The 17,168-nt window shown below is 39.3% G+C and overlaps 1 protein-coding gene across 1 annotated transcript in view; it reads left to right on the top strand.

Annotated features, from left to right (window-relative positions):
* dpy19l1l (dpy-19-like 1, like (H. sapiens)) overlaps positions 1 to 17,168 on the top strand; it is a 29,598-nt gene that overhangs the window by 8,257 nt on the left and 4,173 nt on the right. The window contains exons 6-21 of the mRNA XM_084944108.1: positions 188 to 281; positions 513 to 570; positions 2,152 to 2,243; positions 4,365 to 4,464; positions 6,598 to 6,675; positions 8,864 to 8,950; positions 9,172 to 9,231; positions 9,639 to 9,719; positions 10,041 to 10,142; positions 11,002 to 11,073; positions 12,780 to 12,859; positions 13,050 to 13,074; positions 15,173 to 15,292; positions 15,405 to 15,579; positions 15,804 to 15,903; positions 16,214 to 16,339. Coding sequence (XP_084800234.1) covers positions 188 to 281; positions 513 to 570; positions 2,152 to 2,243; positions 4,365 to 4,464; positions 6,598 to 6,675; positions 8,864 to 8,950; positions 9,172 to 9,231; positions 9,639 to 9,719; positions 10,041 to 10,142; positions 11,002 to 11,073; positions 12,780 to 12,859; positions 13,050 to 13,074; positions 15,173 to 15,292; positions 15,405 to 15,579; positions 15,804 to 15,903; positions 16,214 to 16,339 — 1,450 coding nt within the window. The remainder of the gene's footprint in view (positions 1 to 187; positions 282 to 512; positions 571 to 2,151; positions 2,244 to 4,364; positions 4,465 to 6,597; positions 6,676 to 8,863; positions 8,951 to 9,171; positions 9,232 to 9,638; positions 9,720 to 10,040; positions 10,143 to 11,001; positions 11,074 to 12,779; positions 12,860 to 13,049; positions 13,075 to 15,172; positions 15,293 to 15,404; positions 15,580 to 15,803; positions 15,904 to 16,213; positions 16,340 to 17,168) is intronic.

The following is a 17,168-nucleotide window of genomic DNA, read 5'->3' as shown; positions in this document are numbered from 1 at the left end:
TCCAAACGATATCCTCAAGTTACTACTTTCTAATAAGTCTTTGCGAAATGTAGCAAATTAGCTGGTAAATGGGAAAAATGATCAGTTATCATGTTATCAAAGCTGAATTATATGTCAGAGAACTCTATTGGTAGCATTTAACCTGGATAAAAACTGCATTTCTGCCGGACTCTGTTGCACACTCCAGGAATGGGTGACCCAGCGTATTTCTATGTGGCCTGTGTGTTCCTGCTGAACGGCATGATGATGAGCATCTTCTTCCTGTACGGCTCCTACCTCAGGTAACCTCTCCAGCCCAGCACTCTCTCCTGACTTGCTCACATGGACACTAGTGAGGAGAGGATGATTTTTAAATGGTCCATCCCAATAAGCTGTCAGGTGTAGACCATTTGTCTGCTGTCTCGGTCAGATTTATAGATTTGAACTATCGGAAAGAAGATAACTTCTCTGAATCCGTCTGCTGCTTTCTGCTCTTCTTTTAATCCCACCTCATTTTCATTTTTCCTCATTAGTGGCAGTCGACTGGGTGGCGTTATTACCACATTGTGTTTTTTCTTCAATCACGGTGAGGTAAGTGCAGTTCCTTTAATATCTTTATCAGGATATTCAAATGTTGGAGCTTTGGGAAGTGTAAGCTTCTGAAATCTGTAAAACTCAAAATGAAAAAAAAAACCCTCAGAAAAAGAGAAGGATGGTTAATAGGGACTCGTTTCAGCCCTCAAAGGAGCTTAGAGTTGTTTTTGGCTCGCACTCAAAGCTGAATCCCTCCGCCTATCTTCTTCTCTCAAGTTTCCTCCAGAACAAATTTCAGTCAAGCGCACACTCGAACGCATTTCTGTCCTTTCCCCGAGTGCTATGGCGGCTTGTGACAGCAGCATCTGTAATTTCCTCTTTTTCGGAGGAAGTAGTAAAATGGCAGTCTGGCTGGGTAGGCGCTCCGAGGTCAGTGTTGACTGCATTAAAATAGAGGTGTGGGTGTTTATTAGCCTTTAGAGACAGGCTCACTAATCTGTGAATTATGCTTCTGCAGGAAATCTAAATCGTCACTTGCTCTATTATCTGAAACTAATTTTAACTTTACGCTGTAACCTTCTGCATGACCTGACGTTCACCTCTCGAGAAATGTAACTACACGTCGTGTGGACGCATACCACAACAACTTGAGTGGTGTGGAAGGTTGCAGCATAGGGATAAAAGGAGTTTCTGGTTACGATGCAAGTTAGGACGTAGATTTCCTGCAGAAGTCTAAATCAAGCTCAACAGCTGGACCTAAGCAGACTGCTCGCTGGATCCGTGCACAGATAAAAGCTGCAACTGTGCAGTTTGTACCTTATTAGTCTACTGTTCCTGTTTTCACACTAAAATGGAGTAAGGAATCAAATTAATAAATCATTTGTTGGAATACAAGAGCTCCTTATTCTATATTCAGCATTTTACATGGTGTTATTTTTATTTCTTTTAATTTTATTTCAGTTTTTTCTGTTTAATTGTGAGTCTTTCATTTGTAATATTTTTACTTCATTGAAATTTGGGGGGGGGGGGTTGTTTTGTTTTTTTGGTATGGTATCTCATGTTATGGAGCTGCACACCTACTGCGCTATGAGCCACAATGCAATTCATGATTAATGCTATAGCGAGTATATAGAGCCATATCAGTCAAAAGTAGACATTCAGAAAGTTAGATGCAATCCATTTGTCTAAACTTGATTGTAGGCAATCACTTTATTTGAGGACTGAAAAGCATGAAGTACAGTCACAAAGAAACAGTCACACATCAGCCTAAAGTTGATTAACTACAGCTAAATGCAGTCACTGGCTTAAACTTTCACCTGCTTTATTTTATTCTAGTGAGGTGACCTAGAATTCATCAATAAATGTGTTCTCCTGCTACAGCATAGTGTTTTTGCATTTAAGAAATCCTGCCAATAGACCGATACCAGATGTCTTACATTAAGTGTCTGTAATCTCTACACAAGCTGTGTGTTACTATACAGTCTGTGTCAATATAGGATTAACTGAGATTTATTTATAAGCTGCAGAGGAGTAAAATGTATCTCTGTTTTGTTTTTTTTCTCTCAAAGAAAATCAGAGCTATGTGAATTTGAATTTGAGCAAATTTGATTATTTTCTTGTCCACATGTATTTTATCAGAGCACTCGAGTGATGTGGACTCCGCCTCTGAGGGAGAGTTTTGCCTACCCTTTCCTGGTCCTGCAGATGCTTCTTCTCACATACATCCTACGGTAAACTCACTCAGCGTCTCCACTGCTCTGCTAAATTCATATTGTTGTAATTTGGTAAAGTGTTTCAGAATGTGCAAAAGCATTACAAACACACCCGAGCACATCATGAATAACTGTCATATTAATACTGGTGTGGGACCTTGTTTTGCTTAATGAACTTCAAATGATGGTGGAAACATCTTTTGTGATTCTGCTCCATGTTGACATAATTGAATCACAAAATATCTGCTTGCTGAATGACCATCTGCCACATCCCAAAAGGGCTTTACTGGTTTCAGAGTTGGTGACTGGGGAGGTCAACAAAATCTGATCTCAGTATCATGTTTATGAAATCCATACTTGGAGACTTTTTTGACTAGGGCTGTGCGATATGACCAAAATCTCATATCCCGATATAAGACATCTATCGTCCCGATAACGATATAAAGCACAAAAAGTTTACATTTTCTGTAAATTCTGTGAATCTCGGGCAGCTCGACTTGCGTGAAGTGTTTCCAGCTGGGCGTCGTGTACCTGGAGTCAAGTGTTTTAACCGATGCATGAAACGGCGTGCTGCGGGGAAAAGCTTGTTCTAACGTTTGAGTCTAAGGTTTATTTTTTAGCACCTGACGGCTCTTTTTGCTTCTCATCCGTAAACACTCTGCATACTCTTTCACGTGATTCGGTTTATTTTGAAAAGTCTCAACAGGATCTTGAGCTTCATTGTGAAAGATTTATGTGGAAAATAAACAAGCAGACACGCGATAGTTTTACCGTCGTTGTTGCTAACGACAACGCATAAAAACATGTGCTTGTCCGTCTGTAGTGTGGTTATATTAAATATAAGAGAAAGAGAGAACTTCAAGAAATTAATATAAACACTACAGTTACCATCAAAACGGTGAAAAAATATTGCCGTAAACAGTTTATTTTGCGACACCACGAAACAAACGATAGCGTGAAATGAAACGATAGATGTTTTTATATCGTCATCCGATATATATTGTTACATCAAACAGCCCTATTTTTGACACAGTTCACTGCTCTGTTTGAAGATGATAAGTTGTAGCTATGAATGGATGTACATGGTCTGTAACAATACTCCGGCTCTGTGGCGTTCAAACTGTGATTGGAATTAAAGTCCAGAGTGTTCCAGAAAACATTCCCAATGCTATCACACCACCAGCAGCCTGGACCTTTGGATACTGTCTCAAGCTTTAGCAGAGTGGAGAATCATTAGACTAGCTGCAGTTTTTTATTTTTAGCCTTAAAATTTCCAGTTCGATTGATCTTGTGCTCGCTGCAGCCTCAGATTTCTGTTGACCCAGGCATGGTTTTGTGCCATCGAAGCACAACTACCTAAAGGATAGTTGGCTAATTCTGAGCCGCTTTTCTGCTCTGCACAGTTAGCCGTTCTGTCTACTCTGACCTCTTATCAGCTATGAATCTCTGCCTGATAAGCTGCTGCTGGATGGGGTTTTTTTTGTTTTTGTTTTTCATTATTCTGGGTGAACTGTAAAGACTGATGTTATGCAAATTCCAGAAAATCAGCAGTCTCAGCAATACTCAAACATCACTGAAATACGTCGACTTCCCAAATCATCACTGCCGTCACGTGATTGTCTGATCAGATTATATGACAATAAGCAGCTAAGCATAATATCCAGATAAAACGATCACCAAGTAGATGTCTGAACACATGTTCATGTAATCAGTTTATAATACCTACACCTACACGGCTCAGATATTATATGGTGCATTAGTTGGGTATATACTCTGCATGCCTAATTATATATAAGCGCTTGATCGGTTTCAAAAATATGAAGAAAGATGGGGAAGCATCTGTTTTTTCTTTTCATTTTAACACCCAGCTGGTGGTTGGCAGCTCAAGTTGTGTGAAAACTGTTTTGATACTGTGACTTCTCTTAGTGTCACAGTTAACAGTAAATTGAGAAGTACTTCTGTTTTATTTTCTTTTTAGCGTAACTTTGTCCATAATCAGGTTTCTGTATTACCATTAGTGTGAGAGTGAATGTTTGTACATCTGTGTTTTCTCAAGCATTTTAATACATCTCATCTTATCTCTGCCACACCCTTGCTCTCACCACCTTTTCCCTCCATCTGTGTCTCTTCCCTCCCCAGGACACGGAACCCGAGCCGGACAGCTATGGTCGCTCTGGGCATCTCCAATTTGTGCTTTATGCTGCCTTGGCAGTTTGCCCAGTTTGTGCTGCTCACCCAGGTAAACAGAGCAGGATAAACATTGTGAGAGAATGTGGGGGGGAATGGAAAGGGAGCACAGAGATTAAAGAGAAAATAGAGACTTGGAGAGAACAGAGGACTGGCAGCGCAGGTGCAAAAAATCAGACGCTGGGCAACATAGCAAAGAAATAAAAAAAATCAGAAAGACTGAAAGAAAAGGGATAAACTTAGGAGATTCAAATCATATAAAATTCAAAAAACATTCTTAAATTGAAATTTTTCTAACTGATTAACACATTTACGTTAGTATAAAGAAGTAGTAAATTAAGGTGTGTGGGCTGGCAGACAGAAGAGTCGAATAACTTCAGAACAAACAGGTCACTGCACCAAGCATATGTGCTTAGTAACAGTTTAGCACACGCTGCTGCTGCTGCTGCCCCCTCAGGGCTCTGCTGCTTTTGTGCAGGGACTTTAACGTGGGACGTGTTGTTTCACAGATATTATTTCTTTGTTTCACATTTATAAGCTGCTAATTGAACCCATTCACCTCAGCCACTGCATGCATAATGCAATTCAAGGCCAAATACACCCACAAGCACTGCTTACTCATCAGTACAGAGGGAGTTTGATGTCAGTTGTTGGGTTTTACTATTTTTTTTTTTTTTTTTGGGGGGGGGGTTGTTTTGTTTTAAAATTTGCAGTCACACAGTTAATTTTCTACAAGGCCTACAGTAACCCCCTTGAGCAATTACAATGGTCAAACAGAATTTGATTATGATCAGTAATTGTATTGGCCAATTTAGAAAACCTTCCAACTGATTACATTTGAGTGTGAATTCCCATCACAAGAACAGGTACTGGACAGCGTCCCATCATGGTGTCCTGTGGGGTGGGTCCTTTGAAGTATCAGGGTTTTTTTGTTTCTTTTTGTTCGCTTGTTTGTTTTTTGTTAAAGCGCTCACTATAACTGTACTTAGTTTTGTTTTACATTATCAGCAGTAACTCAGACTTGTTCCCAGTGGGTGCTGGTGGTCTTACCTCTGCTTTGAGCAGATGATGTAGTTCTTTATTCAGCAGCACCCTTTAGTTTGTGCTGGAGTGGTTTGCAGTGGGGATGTGAATGAGCACCTCCTAATCTAAGGCGTTCTCAGCTAGAAAAGAGTAGCTTGCCCACTCCAGGTGGGGAATGAGTGGCTGGTCTAAATCAAAGTTCTAGTATCTTGCGGTCTTATTTATAAATGAGGGAAGACTGAAGCAGGAGATTGCCAGATTGAGTGGTGCAGTGTGTGCAGAAATGTGGATCCTGTTCCAGTCTGTCATGATGACGAATGAGCCGAGACGGAAAGCGAAGATGTCGATTTTCCAGTTGACCTACGTTCCTACCATCCTGTGGCCTCTAGCTGTGGGGACTGAATGAAAGAATGAGATTGCCGAAACAAGCTGGAGCTGAAGAGTGTCATTTACCTAGAGCTCAGAGTAGAGTTGCTACTCTTCCACGTTAAAAAGAGCCACTTCAGACGGTTCAAGTAAATGACTAAAATGCCTCCTAGGTGAGGTGTTTGAGCATGTCCAAATAGGAGCAGACCGCATGAAAGCTGGATGGATGGATGCTAAATATAAAGTAGGGTTTTTATGTGATAAATACACTGTGACAAGACAACAGGAAATAAAGGGAAGAGGAATGCAGTAAAGGATCCAAGTGGTATTCGGGTTACATTTATAACAACTGCTATGTGTATTTAGAGAGTCACTTTATTTTAACTGTAATCTTTCAAATACCGTGATGTATTCAGGCCTTGGGTTTAAGTTCTGGAAATGCACAACAAAAATATTATGTTAGAGTGCTTCACAAGATACATTATGTAATGCAATGCCATAAAAGCTTTAAAAAATGAGTTGTTACATGTAAAGTGCAGATTTTACAGTTTGTATGTTTTTTTATTGCACCCCATTTTCCCTGTTCTTTCTTGATTAATATACAATACTACAAATTACTGTTGGAAGGAAGGAATGTAAATTTCCCCTAAAGGCTCAAATCCAGCTTTGACATTAGCAACTTTTAATGTAAAGATAATCATGGGAATGTTATTGTTGTTTTGGACTTTTTTGTATGTGATGCATTAATGAGCTTTGTGGAGTGAATTGTTAAGGTAAACTACGCTTTGTTTTCCAGGTGGCTTCTCTGTTTGCTTCGTACATTCTGGGCTACCTCGCTGCTGCTAAGATGCAGTCCATCCTCGTCACTCATATGGTACAGTAGATAACTTTTCCTTTTGCAGTTATTTTGTTTCTAATGGCAAAACTTTACGTATTCGACACTAGTGTATTTGCATAAAGTTGAAATGTATTCGTTTAAAGAAATTTACCAAGATGTACAAGGTAGACTTTCTCTGAATCAGGTGTTGGGCATAAGTGAAAGTTTTCACTGCTCCTGTCCTCTGAGCTGTAACCTGCTCTCGCTCAGTTCTCCTTATCTCCCTCAGCTCCTCGGCCGGGAGAAATTCACATGAGCTGGTTGGACAAAGTCAGCAGAGACTTTGTCCTTGAAAAAGCTTTAAGGATACCACTGTGCATACATGAGTGCCTAAAAGACGAGGGATATGTGGGCAAGTTATTTCACACCACCAAGGACAAAAGGATATCTGTATTTGTTTGGAAACGTGTAAAGATATTTTTCTTTGTGGGTGTAGTATTTTGGACGTTTGTCCCTCTTTTCCACATTCTTTACCCTTAATCCTCTCAGCATGCCAAGCTGTTAGCCAGGGCCTGTGTGCGCCACTGATAAGGAGAAGGGCCTTTGTGGTAAGATGCTGGAGATTTGTGTCAGAGGAAGGCATATGGCTCTGCATAATTTAGAGTTTGGGAGTGATGACTGTGTGTGTGTGTTCAAGAAAAGAATAGACACAACCAGGAGTCGATGTCCTCTGTGACCTCCAGCTTGTGTTAATGAGCCTGAAAACTGTCATTAGTTACAGAGCGTACACATGTGTTCACTCATATGCCAATAGGATGTTTCTAATTACATACAAAGCCTCAAAATATGTGAGCTACTGTTAAAAAAATACCAGAAATACTTCCTGTCTGTATGACAGCACTTCAGCATTTGATTATTTGGATATCATTTGGTTTCTAGGTTTTTAAGCTGCTTTTTTATGTGGAAATATGTAAGACATTTTTCTCTCCTACAGCATCCATCATGCTTCATCACACGTTTTTGTTGCCATTTTAGTGACTTTGCAAAGTAAAAATCTTCCCAGATGCTTAATTGACGTTTTTTTCCCCCTCGAAAAGCCACTGAGCGGAAAACCCTATACACAGGATGGCTTTGCAATCTGGGGTCTTGCCCTTAAGCAAGAAGTCAGCTCAGCACGTGAGCAATGAACCTCTCTCATTCTTCATTGAGCTAACACAAAGGCAGAGACTGAGTACTGTAAGAGAGAGAAAAGGAAAAGCTCTAAATTTTCAGTGTTGATTAGCATTATGAGAACCTGAATCTATGTACGGTACTAAGTAATCAAAGCAATTTTGATCAGTCGAAAAGCACTTTGACATTTTCTAGAGCAAACATTCATCAATATGACAATAATAATAATGATGTTTCAGTAAAAATATCTGTTCAGTGCCTGAATAACTGGTAACATTTTGACTGTCACCACTGAGGTTCATCTGGCAGTACCGTTTACGTTTCCAATACTCTGAGTTTAGACTCATCACAGAAGCCACACAAGCAGAAAAAATAAACCTTTTTATATATAAAATGCCAAAGCCTTTTTACAATCTGTAAAGCATTGCAGCGGCTTCATAATCGGTATAATTTTTCTAATAAGTATCTACAACAGTTTTTCATAATAATTACAGCAGCTGCTGAAGCCGCTGGTTTGTCATCACTGTCAACATTATAAACAGGTCATTGAATAGGATTGTATTTTAGTTGTGGCTGTATACTTATGTTTTAATACATTAATGCATGCTTACATAATAAAAGTGTTGGGTTTTAAAAAAACAAACAAACATACAAACGCCAACATCAACAGTGGCATGCAGACTATTAATACGCTGTATCCCTGACGATCTTCCTGCTACAGAAACGTTTTTTGCTGTTGGCAGTAAACATGGGACTAAGTGTTTTTATGGCAGCAATAGAAATACTGGCTAAACTTCAGCACTACCTGCCAAGCTTGGATGTTCAGCATTGTTTAATTGCACACACGGGTCATGCACATCATGCTGCACCAAATAGGACGGGGCTGCACTAAACGGCCCTCAGTGGTTTGAATACCACACACACATTCACCAGTGTGTGAATGTGTGTGTGAATGGGTGGATGACTGGTTGTGTAAAGCGCATTGGGGTCCTTAGGGACTAGAAAAGCGCTATACAAATACAGGCCATTTATTTCATGTGAGGAATGATGCTTTCTCTTTGTCCTCTTTATGCAGATCACACTCGGCGTCTGCTTTGTCCTGATGTTTGGTAACTCCATGCTCCTTACATCCTTCTACGCCTCTTCACTAGTGTCAATCTGGGTGAGTTGGAGGCTCCTGTATTACGAATGTTTAATCATTGATTGATTCAAGTCAGTCCTGTTTACTCTGATCAGTGATGCAGGTGGATTTAAATTTCAGCATATTTGTAAGAGTACACAGTTGTAACACATGTGTAACAGTAACTGCATTGTATTTTTTTTCCTTTGAAGTGGAGTTATTCCACTTGCTTTTCACTTAAGATTTGTTGTTTTATTTTTTAGGTAATCATTGCAATGAGGGAGCGATTTGCTCAAGTCTTCAGACAAGGCATTGTCATCTGGGTACTAAAGAGTTTTATTATCTATGCTTTACTGCACAACTACATGTTTCCACTTTACAGTAATTGTGTCATTCTTACAACATTCACACACTTTTGAGAAGAAAAAATAAAACGAGAAAATGGTTGCATGAATATCCCAAAAAAAAGTGTGTAGAGAGAGAGAGATCACATAATGTTGATCTAACAGAATAGAGTGTTATCAGACAGTCGGGTATCCCTGCTGTGCTAAAATATTTGAAGCTAACATCTCAAAGAGTAAGCATGCTTTTGTTTATGTAGTTGTCCAGTCAGCCTCATGGTTTGACTGCTTTGTTCTTCACCACCATACACCGCCTGTCTGAATCTTATGTATGTATTTGAACATGTCAATCCACCAATGTCGATCTGTTTTGTTTTTTTTCTGTACAGGTCATGCAGGGTCTGGCTTGGGTCGGCTCAACAGTTCTGCTTAAATTCCTGCTATCCACAGTCTTGGGTGCCTCTGATGATGTAAGTAACTCTAACTCCCCGTCTGTAAAATCAAACCCTTTTTCTTGACTCAACATTAATAATGGAAATGAACATTTTTAGGTCATTGTGTAGATATTAAGTAGATGAACCAAAAATGACCTCATAAGTGGGCTGATATAGTAGCTCAGTTAATATAAATGTAAATGGACTAGCCATATGGAGCACTTGAGCCATGTTTGATATTCACTATCAGAAAATGTCAAATTGAATTATTAAGAACGGAATCAAATATGCAAAATTTAAGAATAATTTTTTTCACAGGGTGGATTAAAGTTTTATTCAAAAATGTATGTTTTCTAGGCTCACATCAGTGGATTAATCAAGTCTAAGTTCACGAGCTACAAGGACTTTCACACTCTGATGTATACATGTGCTGCTGAATTTGACTTCATGGAGTTGGAGGTAAATTCTGTTCCTTTGTCAGTGCTAAAATTTGTCTCCCTGCCACTAAAGGATGACGATTGATCACTGTGATTCTGAGCTGAAGCCTTCCCTGATAAAATGCTAGTCTCAGGCAGTTTTTTGAGGAAAATCTTGCCAGGTCTCACTTTTTAAAATGTCAGTGCTGTGAAGATGTCAGAAATGCTGTAAAAGGCCTGCTCCTTTGTATCAGAGCTGCTGGATTGTCTTACAGCAGGGCTGAGTGTGGAGGAAACCAGAACTGACAAGAAACAAAATCTGACAGCAAAACCTGGCAGCTCATTTTGGGCTGAGTTATGGGCTAGACAGTCGCCTGGTTTTGTGTGTGGTCTCTCAGCACTGCAGAGAAAACAGTGCATGCTTTTGGAACAGGCTGGCTCAAGCAAAATGCAGTAAAGCAGCTGTAATCAGTGCAGTCATATACTTTCTTAATGCTTTAAGATTCACTTTCTTTAATTAGCACTTTGCATTTTTATTGTAATCTGTTTATGATATATAGAATTGCAACATATCATGATTCATATCTTGGCCTTTAAGCATTTGCAGTTAATTATTGCAGTGCTCAATTAAGAATTTCCCAAACTGTTATTTATTTTTATAACCATTTTTGTATTTTAGTAGTAATGCATTAGTAATGTGCATTAGTCTCTCATTTGGCGGCCTCCTCCTTGAAATTATTTCAGCTTAGATATACTACAATGCTCTAGTTGTCCTCTGTCTCTGAAAGTATTATTGTAGGATATACCTAACAATATAAAGGGTCGTGAGGCGACTGTTGTTGTGATTTGGCTCTATAAAAATAAAATTGAATTGAATTGAATTGTCTGCTTCTCTGCCTCAGACTCCTGTGCGTTACCTTAAAACGTTGCTGCTGCCCATCAATGTGCTGGTGGTTGCTCTCATTGCTGGCAGGGTAAGTCCTCTTGTAGGCATAAAACCATCCCTATGAAAAGGATAAACATTTGTTTTCAAAGCAGCAGACGGTATCAGGTGAGGTGTATTGGGAAGCCTTGCTCAGAACAGTCGTAGGTTTCTCTCGGTCTGTGGGAAAATGGATAAAAATTAGCAAGATCTGTCTTAGTCACTGCTCCTTTTGTTCTTGTATCGCCTATGCTACAGTTTACAGTACATTCCTGCATATTGAACCATCGAAATTGCTCAAACAGCTGATATTTGACTTCATAAGTCCACATTCTCACATTCAGCTGTTGAATGTTTGGAAGGCTGGATGATTTTTGCTGAAATCTTATGAAAGCAGCATTAATATGCAGTTTATGGCTGTATAAATATCATGGTGACAGACTGACACTAAAGGTACAAGTGAACATCGTCACCATACCATGGTTCATATGAGAGGTGCAAATTATAGAAAAGGTTCTTTTACTGAAAAAACTCCAGAGAAGATCACACATACTGGCTGATGAGCTTAGATACTTTATATTTTTAAGCAGCTCATCATAAAATTAAAGCGTAAAGGGAAGATGACTTGATAGTAGGTAACACTGGCTGCTGTTTCTGAACTTTTAACATCTAAATTGAAGACGTGATTGGTTGCTTTTGGATTATTTCATGTAAACATTGCGAATGCAAGTTAATCATTTTTTTAGGATCTCATATAATCTATAATGAGCTGCAAAAAACTGTTTATGAAGCAGCTGTATTTCTGAGAAGTATTATATGGATATTGTAAATAGACTGGTACTACTCTAACTGAGCAGTCAAAAGTGCTTTTCACTACAAGCCTCGGGCACCCATCATACACACATTTATACAAGTAATTTTGCTTTCCATACCTTTATGCTTTCTCTGACTAACATGCACACACTAGTGCCGAAGGATAACTCTGGGTTTGGTGTCTGAGTTGTAGCATAGCATTAGGATCTGATCTGTCAGAAAAAAAAATCTAAGAAGCAATTTAAAATGCACAATGACGAGAAATTATTCATCAGTGAAATGCTACATTACTTATACAAGTTCTATAAAAGTCTTGAGGTGAGGAAATGTTGGCAGAAAAAGCAAGAAAGCCCAAACAGTCATGTGTATAAGAAATCTTTTGTTTTTTAAAATCTCAAACTCTTCTGTGAAGAAGAAATTATGCAGCATGACTGTCAGAAAGTGTCTGCAGTATGAAAGCTACGATCTCACCTTTCAGAACAGCAGCCAGTCAGACATAAAGATCAAATCACTTATTGAGCCGTGAGCTTCTGCTTCACAGCAGCTGAAAGACAAAGCTGCTGTCTGCTCTTGTTAGTTCACGTAGTTTTCCTTCCATTCTTGTGTAGACAAAGAAGCTTTTTTTAAATTCAGGTGTTGTTGTTTCAGTTTCAGTAAACTACAGTTGTTTTATTTGGACTTGTCAGGAACTGATATACATTTTTATATTTAAGCCTTTAAGGAAGGGAAGGATGAAAAGATTTCCCCCCGATTCTGGTCACGCTAACATTTGTAGAAGGGAAACATCAGAGGAAAAATATTTGAGGAAGTCCTATTTATATGATTTAATCTCATTATACCCTGCCCACGCTAAGCTAAGAACACATGAATCAGTTTGACAAAGCATGATATGCAGAGCATTTAAACATGAGAAGAAATATCCTTCGAAGTATTTCTCTTTTTCAGACCATCCAGGATATAGTCCGGTGCCTGAGGCACGGGGAGAAGACGTTGGCCAAGACTGAGGACGCTGACGAAGCTGCAGGGTGAGGCTTCCTCTCTAGGGTGATTTCAAGGACTTGATGCATTCTGTTGATCAAACAGAAACTGTGTTTAACTGGGAAAATAAAATGCTCTAAAATAATGCAGTCTCTTACCTTTAAAAGTAAAATAATGGCTTGATTTTTGTTTTGAGTGGGCAGCTGGCTTCACATATTTCTCTGTTCTATGTTGCAGGTCTGAAATAGCTGCAAAAGGAGAGGTGAGAAAAATACTTCATTTTTTTTTTGTTAAATATATGCAGATATAACAATTATCTTGACCACACCTCCACGTGTTCCCTTTTCCTAAACCTGTTTTATATGATTATATTCTCCCGTGCAGTGAAGTCTGCTCAGTTTCTGTGCCCCAGAGTGATTTTGATCCCTTTTCTCATTACCAGGAAATCAAAGGCATTTTTCCCTTCTGCTATGAAATCCCACTCTACTGCCTTTTGTCTGCTTTCTCCCAGCTGCTTCATGTCATTTTCTGTAATATCTCTCTCTGGGCAGTAAAATGTTCAGATGTTCAGTTTCTAAAGCTTGCCTATATAATGGCTCTGATGGTCTATAAATGCTCAGAGAGGAACACTTTCTCACTGCGCAGGAAAATACAGGTTAAAATGTACTGAAGAGATCACAGCTAAGGAGCAGATCGCAGTGCTGTTTCTGATTGTAGTTAATGACAACTTCCACTGTTTGTTTTTTAGTTTGCAGTATGTGCAGCACAAATTTAGATCAAATAAATTTAATTGCTTAATCCAATCCTACATCAAATGAGCGACACTAACATTACTGAAATGCGTCTACACTTTATGTCCGTAAACAGCACAGCTGTCATCTGTGACTTTTCCATCTGTGGCGTTGAATCCAGAGTACTCAGTTGGCTAATTGTCATTTAAAACAGAGAGCAACAGGAAGGCGAGCATTAAGACACACCATTATAGACTAAATACTGAGTTTAAATTCAAATAAAACATAGTGGTTTTGTTAATACTTTTTTTAATAGTTACATTTTTGTGTTCAAAGATGATTTTGCAGGCATCATAACATTTGCCATCCTTGACAGGTATGCCAATGTCATTTGTGCCATTGGCATACCTGCCAGTTCTGGTCTTATCAGGCAAATGCTGGTTTATCAACATAGATCTCACAAAAAGACCCCACGACCTCACCCCACCCTCATAAAGTCTGTTTTTCAAACGTTGGTCAGAAACATGCACACACCTAACCTAATGTAGGTCATAATGTAGAGCACAAAGAAGTTGATACAGTCCCACTGTTTGGTTGATGCCCTTCCAAAGCCCTGTCTAGCTCTCCTCGTGTAACGGCCCATCTCCTGCCATCTCCTCCACACTCTGGAGACTATGTTGGCAGACATAGCACACTACCTTTGCAACCTGATTGGGCTGCAGGTTCTCTTTCATGCTCCCAACTGTAACAAGGATAGTAACAGATACTGAGCCTGTAATGGCCTGTAGTTACCACCTGAAAAGCCGTTCTCTTTCTGTGGTGGCTTTGCTGTTGTCTCTCCAGTGCACCTGTTTTTACTTTGATTTGCACCACAGGATGTAAAATGGGTTCACAATAGATTCTGCTTCCTAAGTGAACTGATTGATATCTCTAAACGTAACGGACTTTGTGTTTTATTACAGTGATTCATTTATTTATTTTTTTGTCTGAGCAATACATTTAAAAACAGACCATCTATATATTTGTTACACCTCAAAGGTGGACACACTGTAGGCTTGTATCCACAGATGAAACATTGAGCTTTTTGAACTGGTATCTACATATAGAATTTTTCCACTCTGAGGAGTCAAAGTGCTTCTTACTGAAAGCCACTTGCACTCTTTCATGTGGTGCGATTCAATGAGTTTGGGCAGTCTGGGGTTCAGCATCTTGTCCAGCAGCACAAGTACAGTTGCTAGACAACCAGCTGTCCCTCTTGAGCCACAATGGCTCAATTTTTGCTTCTTAAATTACTTACAATATATTTAAATTTCAATCATTTGACAACTTGATGAAATATTTTAGCAGAACCTGACAGTAAGGAAAATATCAGGTCTATGTTAAAATATACACTCTGCCCTTTAATCAGTGTGAAAAGCACTTTGTGATAAGTAGTCATTAAGGCAGTAATGTAAAATACTATGAAATATGAATTTATATAGCAATGTCAGTCAAGTTGTGTTTTATGAGTCAAACAGATTTTGTTAAACACTCGGCTACAGAAGAGTTTCTGGTAGATGATTGTGGATTTGTTTAATTTTCTGTGTGTCAGTTTTGATTCGATCTGTGTGTGAACCTGTTTCTCTGTAGCTGGTGTACCACAGTCTGCAGCTGGTGGCTTTTGCTGTCCTGGCCATCCTCATTATGCGCCTGAAGCTCTTCCTGACGCCACACATGTGCATCATGGCATCATTGATCTGCTCCAGACAGGTCTGTCTCTCAGTGATGCACAAAAGCAGAACAAAAAAACTGCTTTCAATATTGTTTTACCTATAAAGTCTCCTCTTTACTTAAATATAATGAGTATGTTCTGTCCCTTCAGCTCTTTGGCTGGATTGGGGAGAAGTTTAAGCAGCACACTGTGGTTTTTGCTGTACTGGCCATCATGGCCATACAGGGAATGACTAATCTGCAGGCCCAGTGGGCGATCATCGGAGAGTTCAGCAACCTGCCCCAGGAGGAGCTGCTGGACTGGATCCAGGAAAACACCCGTCCTAGTGAGTGACCTTGCCTGATTTCATCGCTACCGAGCAAACAATAGTATTAAACAAGTATTAAGATTAATAAGCGGCTCGCTTTGATTGCAGCATAAAATTTTAAAGTATATTCTATTGTTATAAATTATGAAGCACTGTATATAATCTAATGAATGAAAACTTTCCTGTTTGATGCTCTGCTTTTGGTTTGTTTTCTTTTTATTTGGTTTTTGCTTTGATTGCAGATGCTGTGTTTGCTGGAGCGATGCCCACCATGGCCAGCGTAAAGCTTTCCACTGGTCGGCCTATTGTCAACCACCCTCACTACGAAGATGCTGGGCTGAGGTCAGAGGAATCTACAGCTCTTCTTCAATCTCCAATCTAGCATTAAATTAGCTATAAAAGATTTATTTCACAATTTCATTCATCTTGACAATAAAAGAAATGAATCAAACACTGCACCAAACAGGCATTTAAAAGGACCATTCTTCAAATGATGATTGTGCTACTTTTCACCTCATTAACTTAATTCTGGAAGCAAAAATGTTGAGTCAATTTTTCCCCACACCTTCCTGTAAAAATACAGGCGCTTTATTACCTTTTTGTTCTCATCCCACTGCTTTATCACACTTTATAACATTGTTGATTCTCACAGAGAGAGAACCAAGCTGGTCTACTCCATGTACAGCCGCATGTCTGGAGAAACCGTTAAGAGGAACCTCATGAAGCTGGGAGTAGAGTTTTTCATCCTTGAGGATTCGTGGTGCACCAGGCGAACCAGGTACTGCAACAGCACCGCTGCTCCTTTCACTGTCGTGTGCACAGTAGACAAGCTTAAGTCGACCCCCTGCTGCAGCAGTCCCCAACCCCCGGGCCACCGACTCGTACCAGTCCATGAGAGTAGAGGTTCAGGTCTGAAAGTTATGGTTTTCAGGGTTTTTATCGTCTACTCGGTCTTTTCCCGTGTTGTAGTCGTGTGTCTTATTTTGAAAGAAATATTTACGCGTTGCCATAGCTACCAGAGAGTATTAAGGGGGCAGAGAGCAGGATGTTACTCTCAATGTTGTTGGCGCATTTCAGGAGGACGCTGCTAATGAAGTTGCACAATTAAACAGTCAATTCGTGTTTATTATTATATTTACAAAATATCACAGTTTTTGTGTTGGTCGTATCATTTTATGTTGTTGTATTTATCCGCGATACCTTAAAGGCCAGTCCGTGAAAATATTGTCTAACATTAAACCGGTCCGTGGCGCAAAAGAGTTTGGGGACCACTGCCCTGCTGGACAACTTTCACTCCTTTTAGGCAAACAGTGCAACCATTAAGTTTGCTGTTAAATCTGTTTTGACCACTGTTAACACAACACAACACAATAAAAATTTGAAGAATATTTTCAAAAAGGGATTAAAAAGACAGACAAAATAGAATCGAATTCAACTTTATTGTCATTGCACATGTCACAAGTACAAGGCAACGAAATGCAGTTTGCATCCATCCAGAAGTGCTTTAGCCATGATATAGATCTATTACAAATATATATTAGCAATAATATAGATATATTACAGAAATGGGTCTGTTATAGGTATGTTACAATGTACACGGTATGAAG

The sequence above is a fragment of the Perissodus microlepis genome, chromosome 11 (genome assembly GCF_051167445.1).
Source record: "Perissodus microlepis isolate ML-2025 ecotype Zambia chromosome 11, ASM5116744v1, whole genome shotgun sequence".
NCBI classification, from domain to species: domain Eukaryota; kingdom Metazoa; phylum Chordata; class Actinopteri; order Cichliformes; family Cichlidae; genus Perissodus; species Perissodus microlepis.
This window is presented reverse-complemented; position numbering and strand designations above follow the sequence as displayed.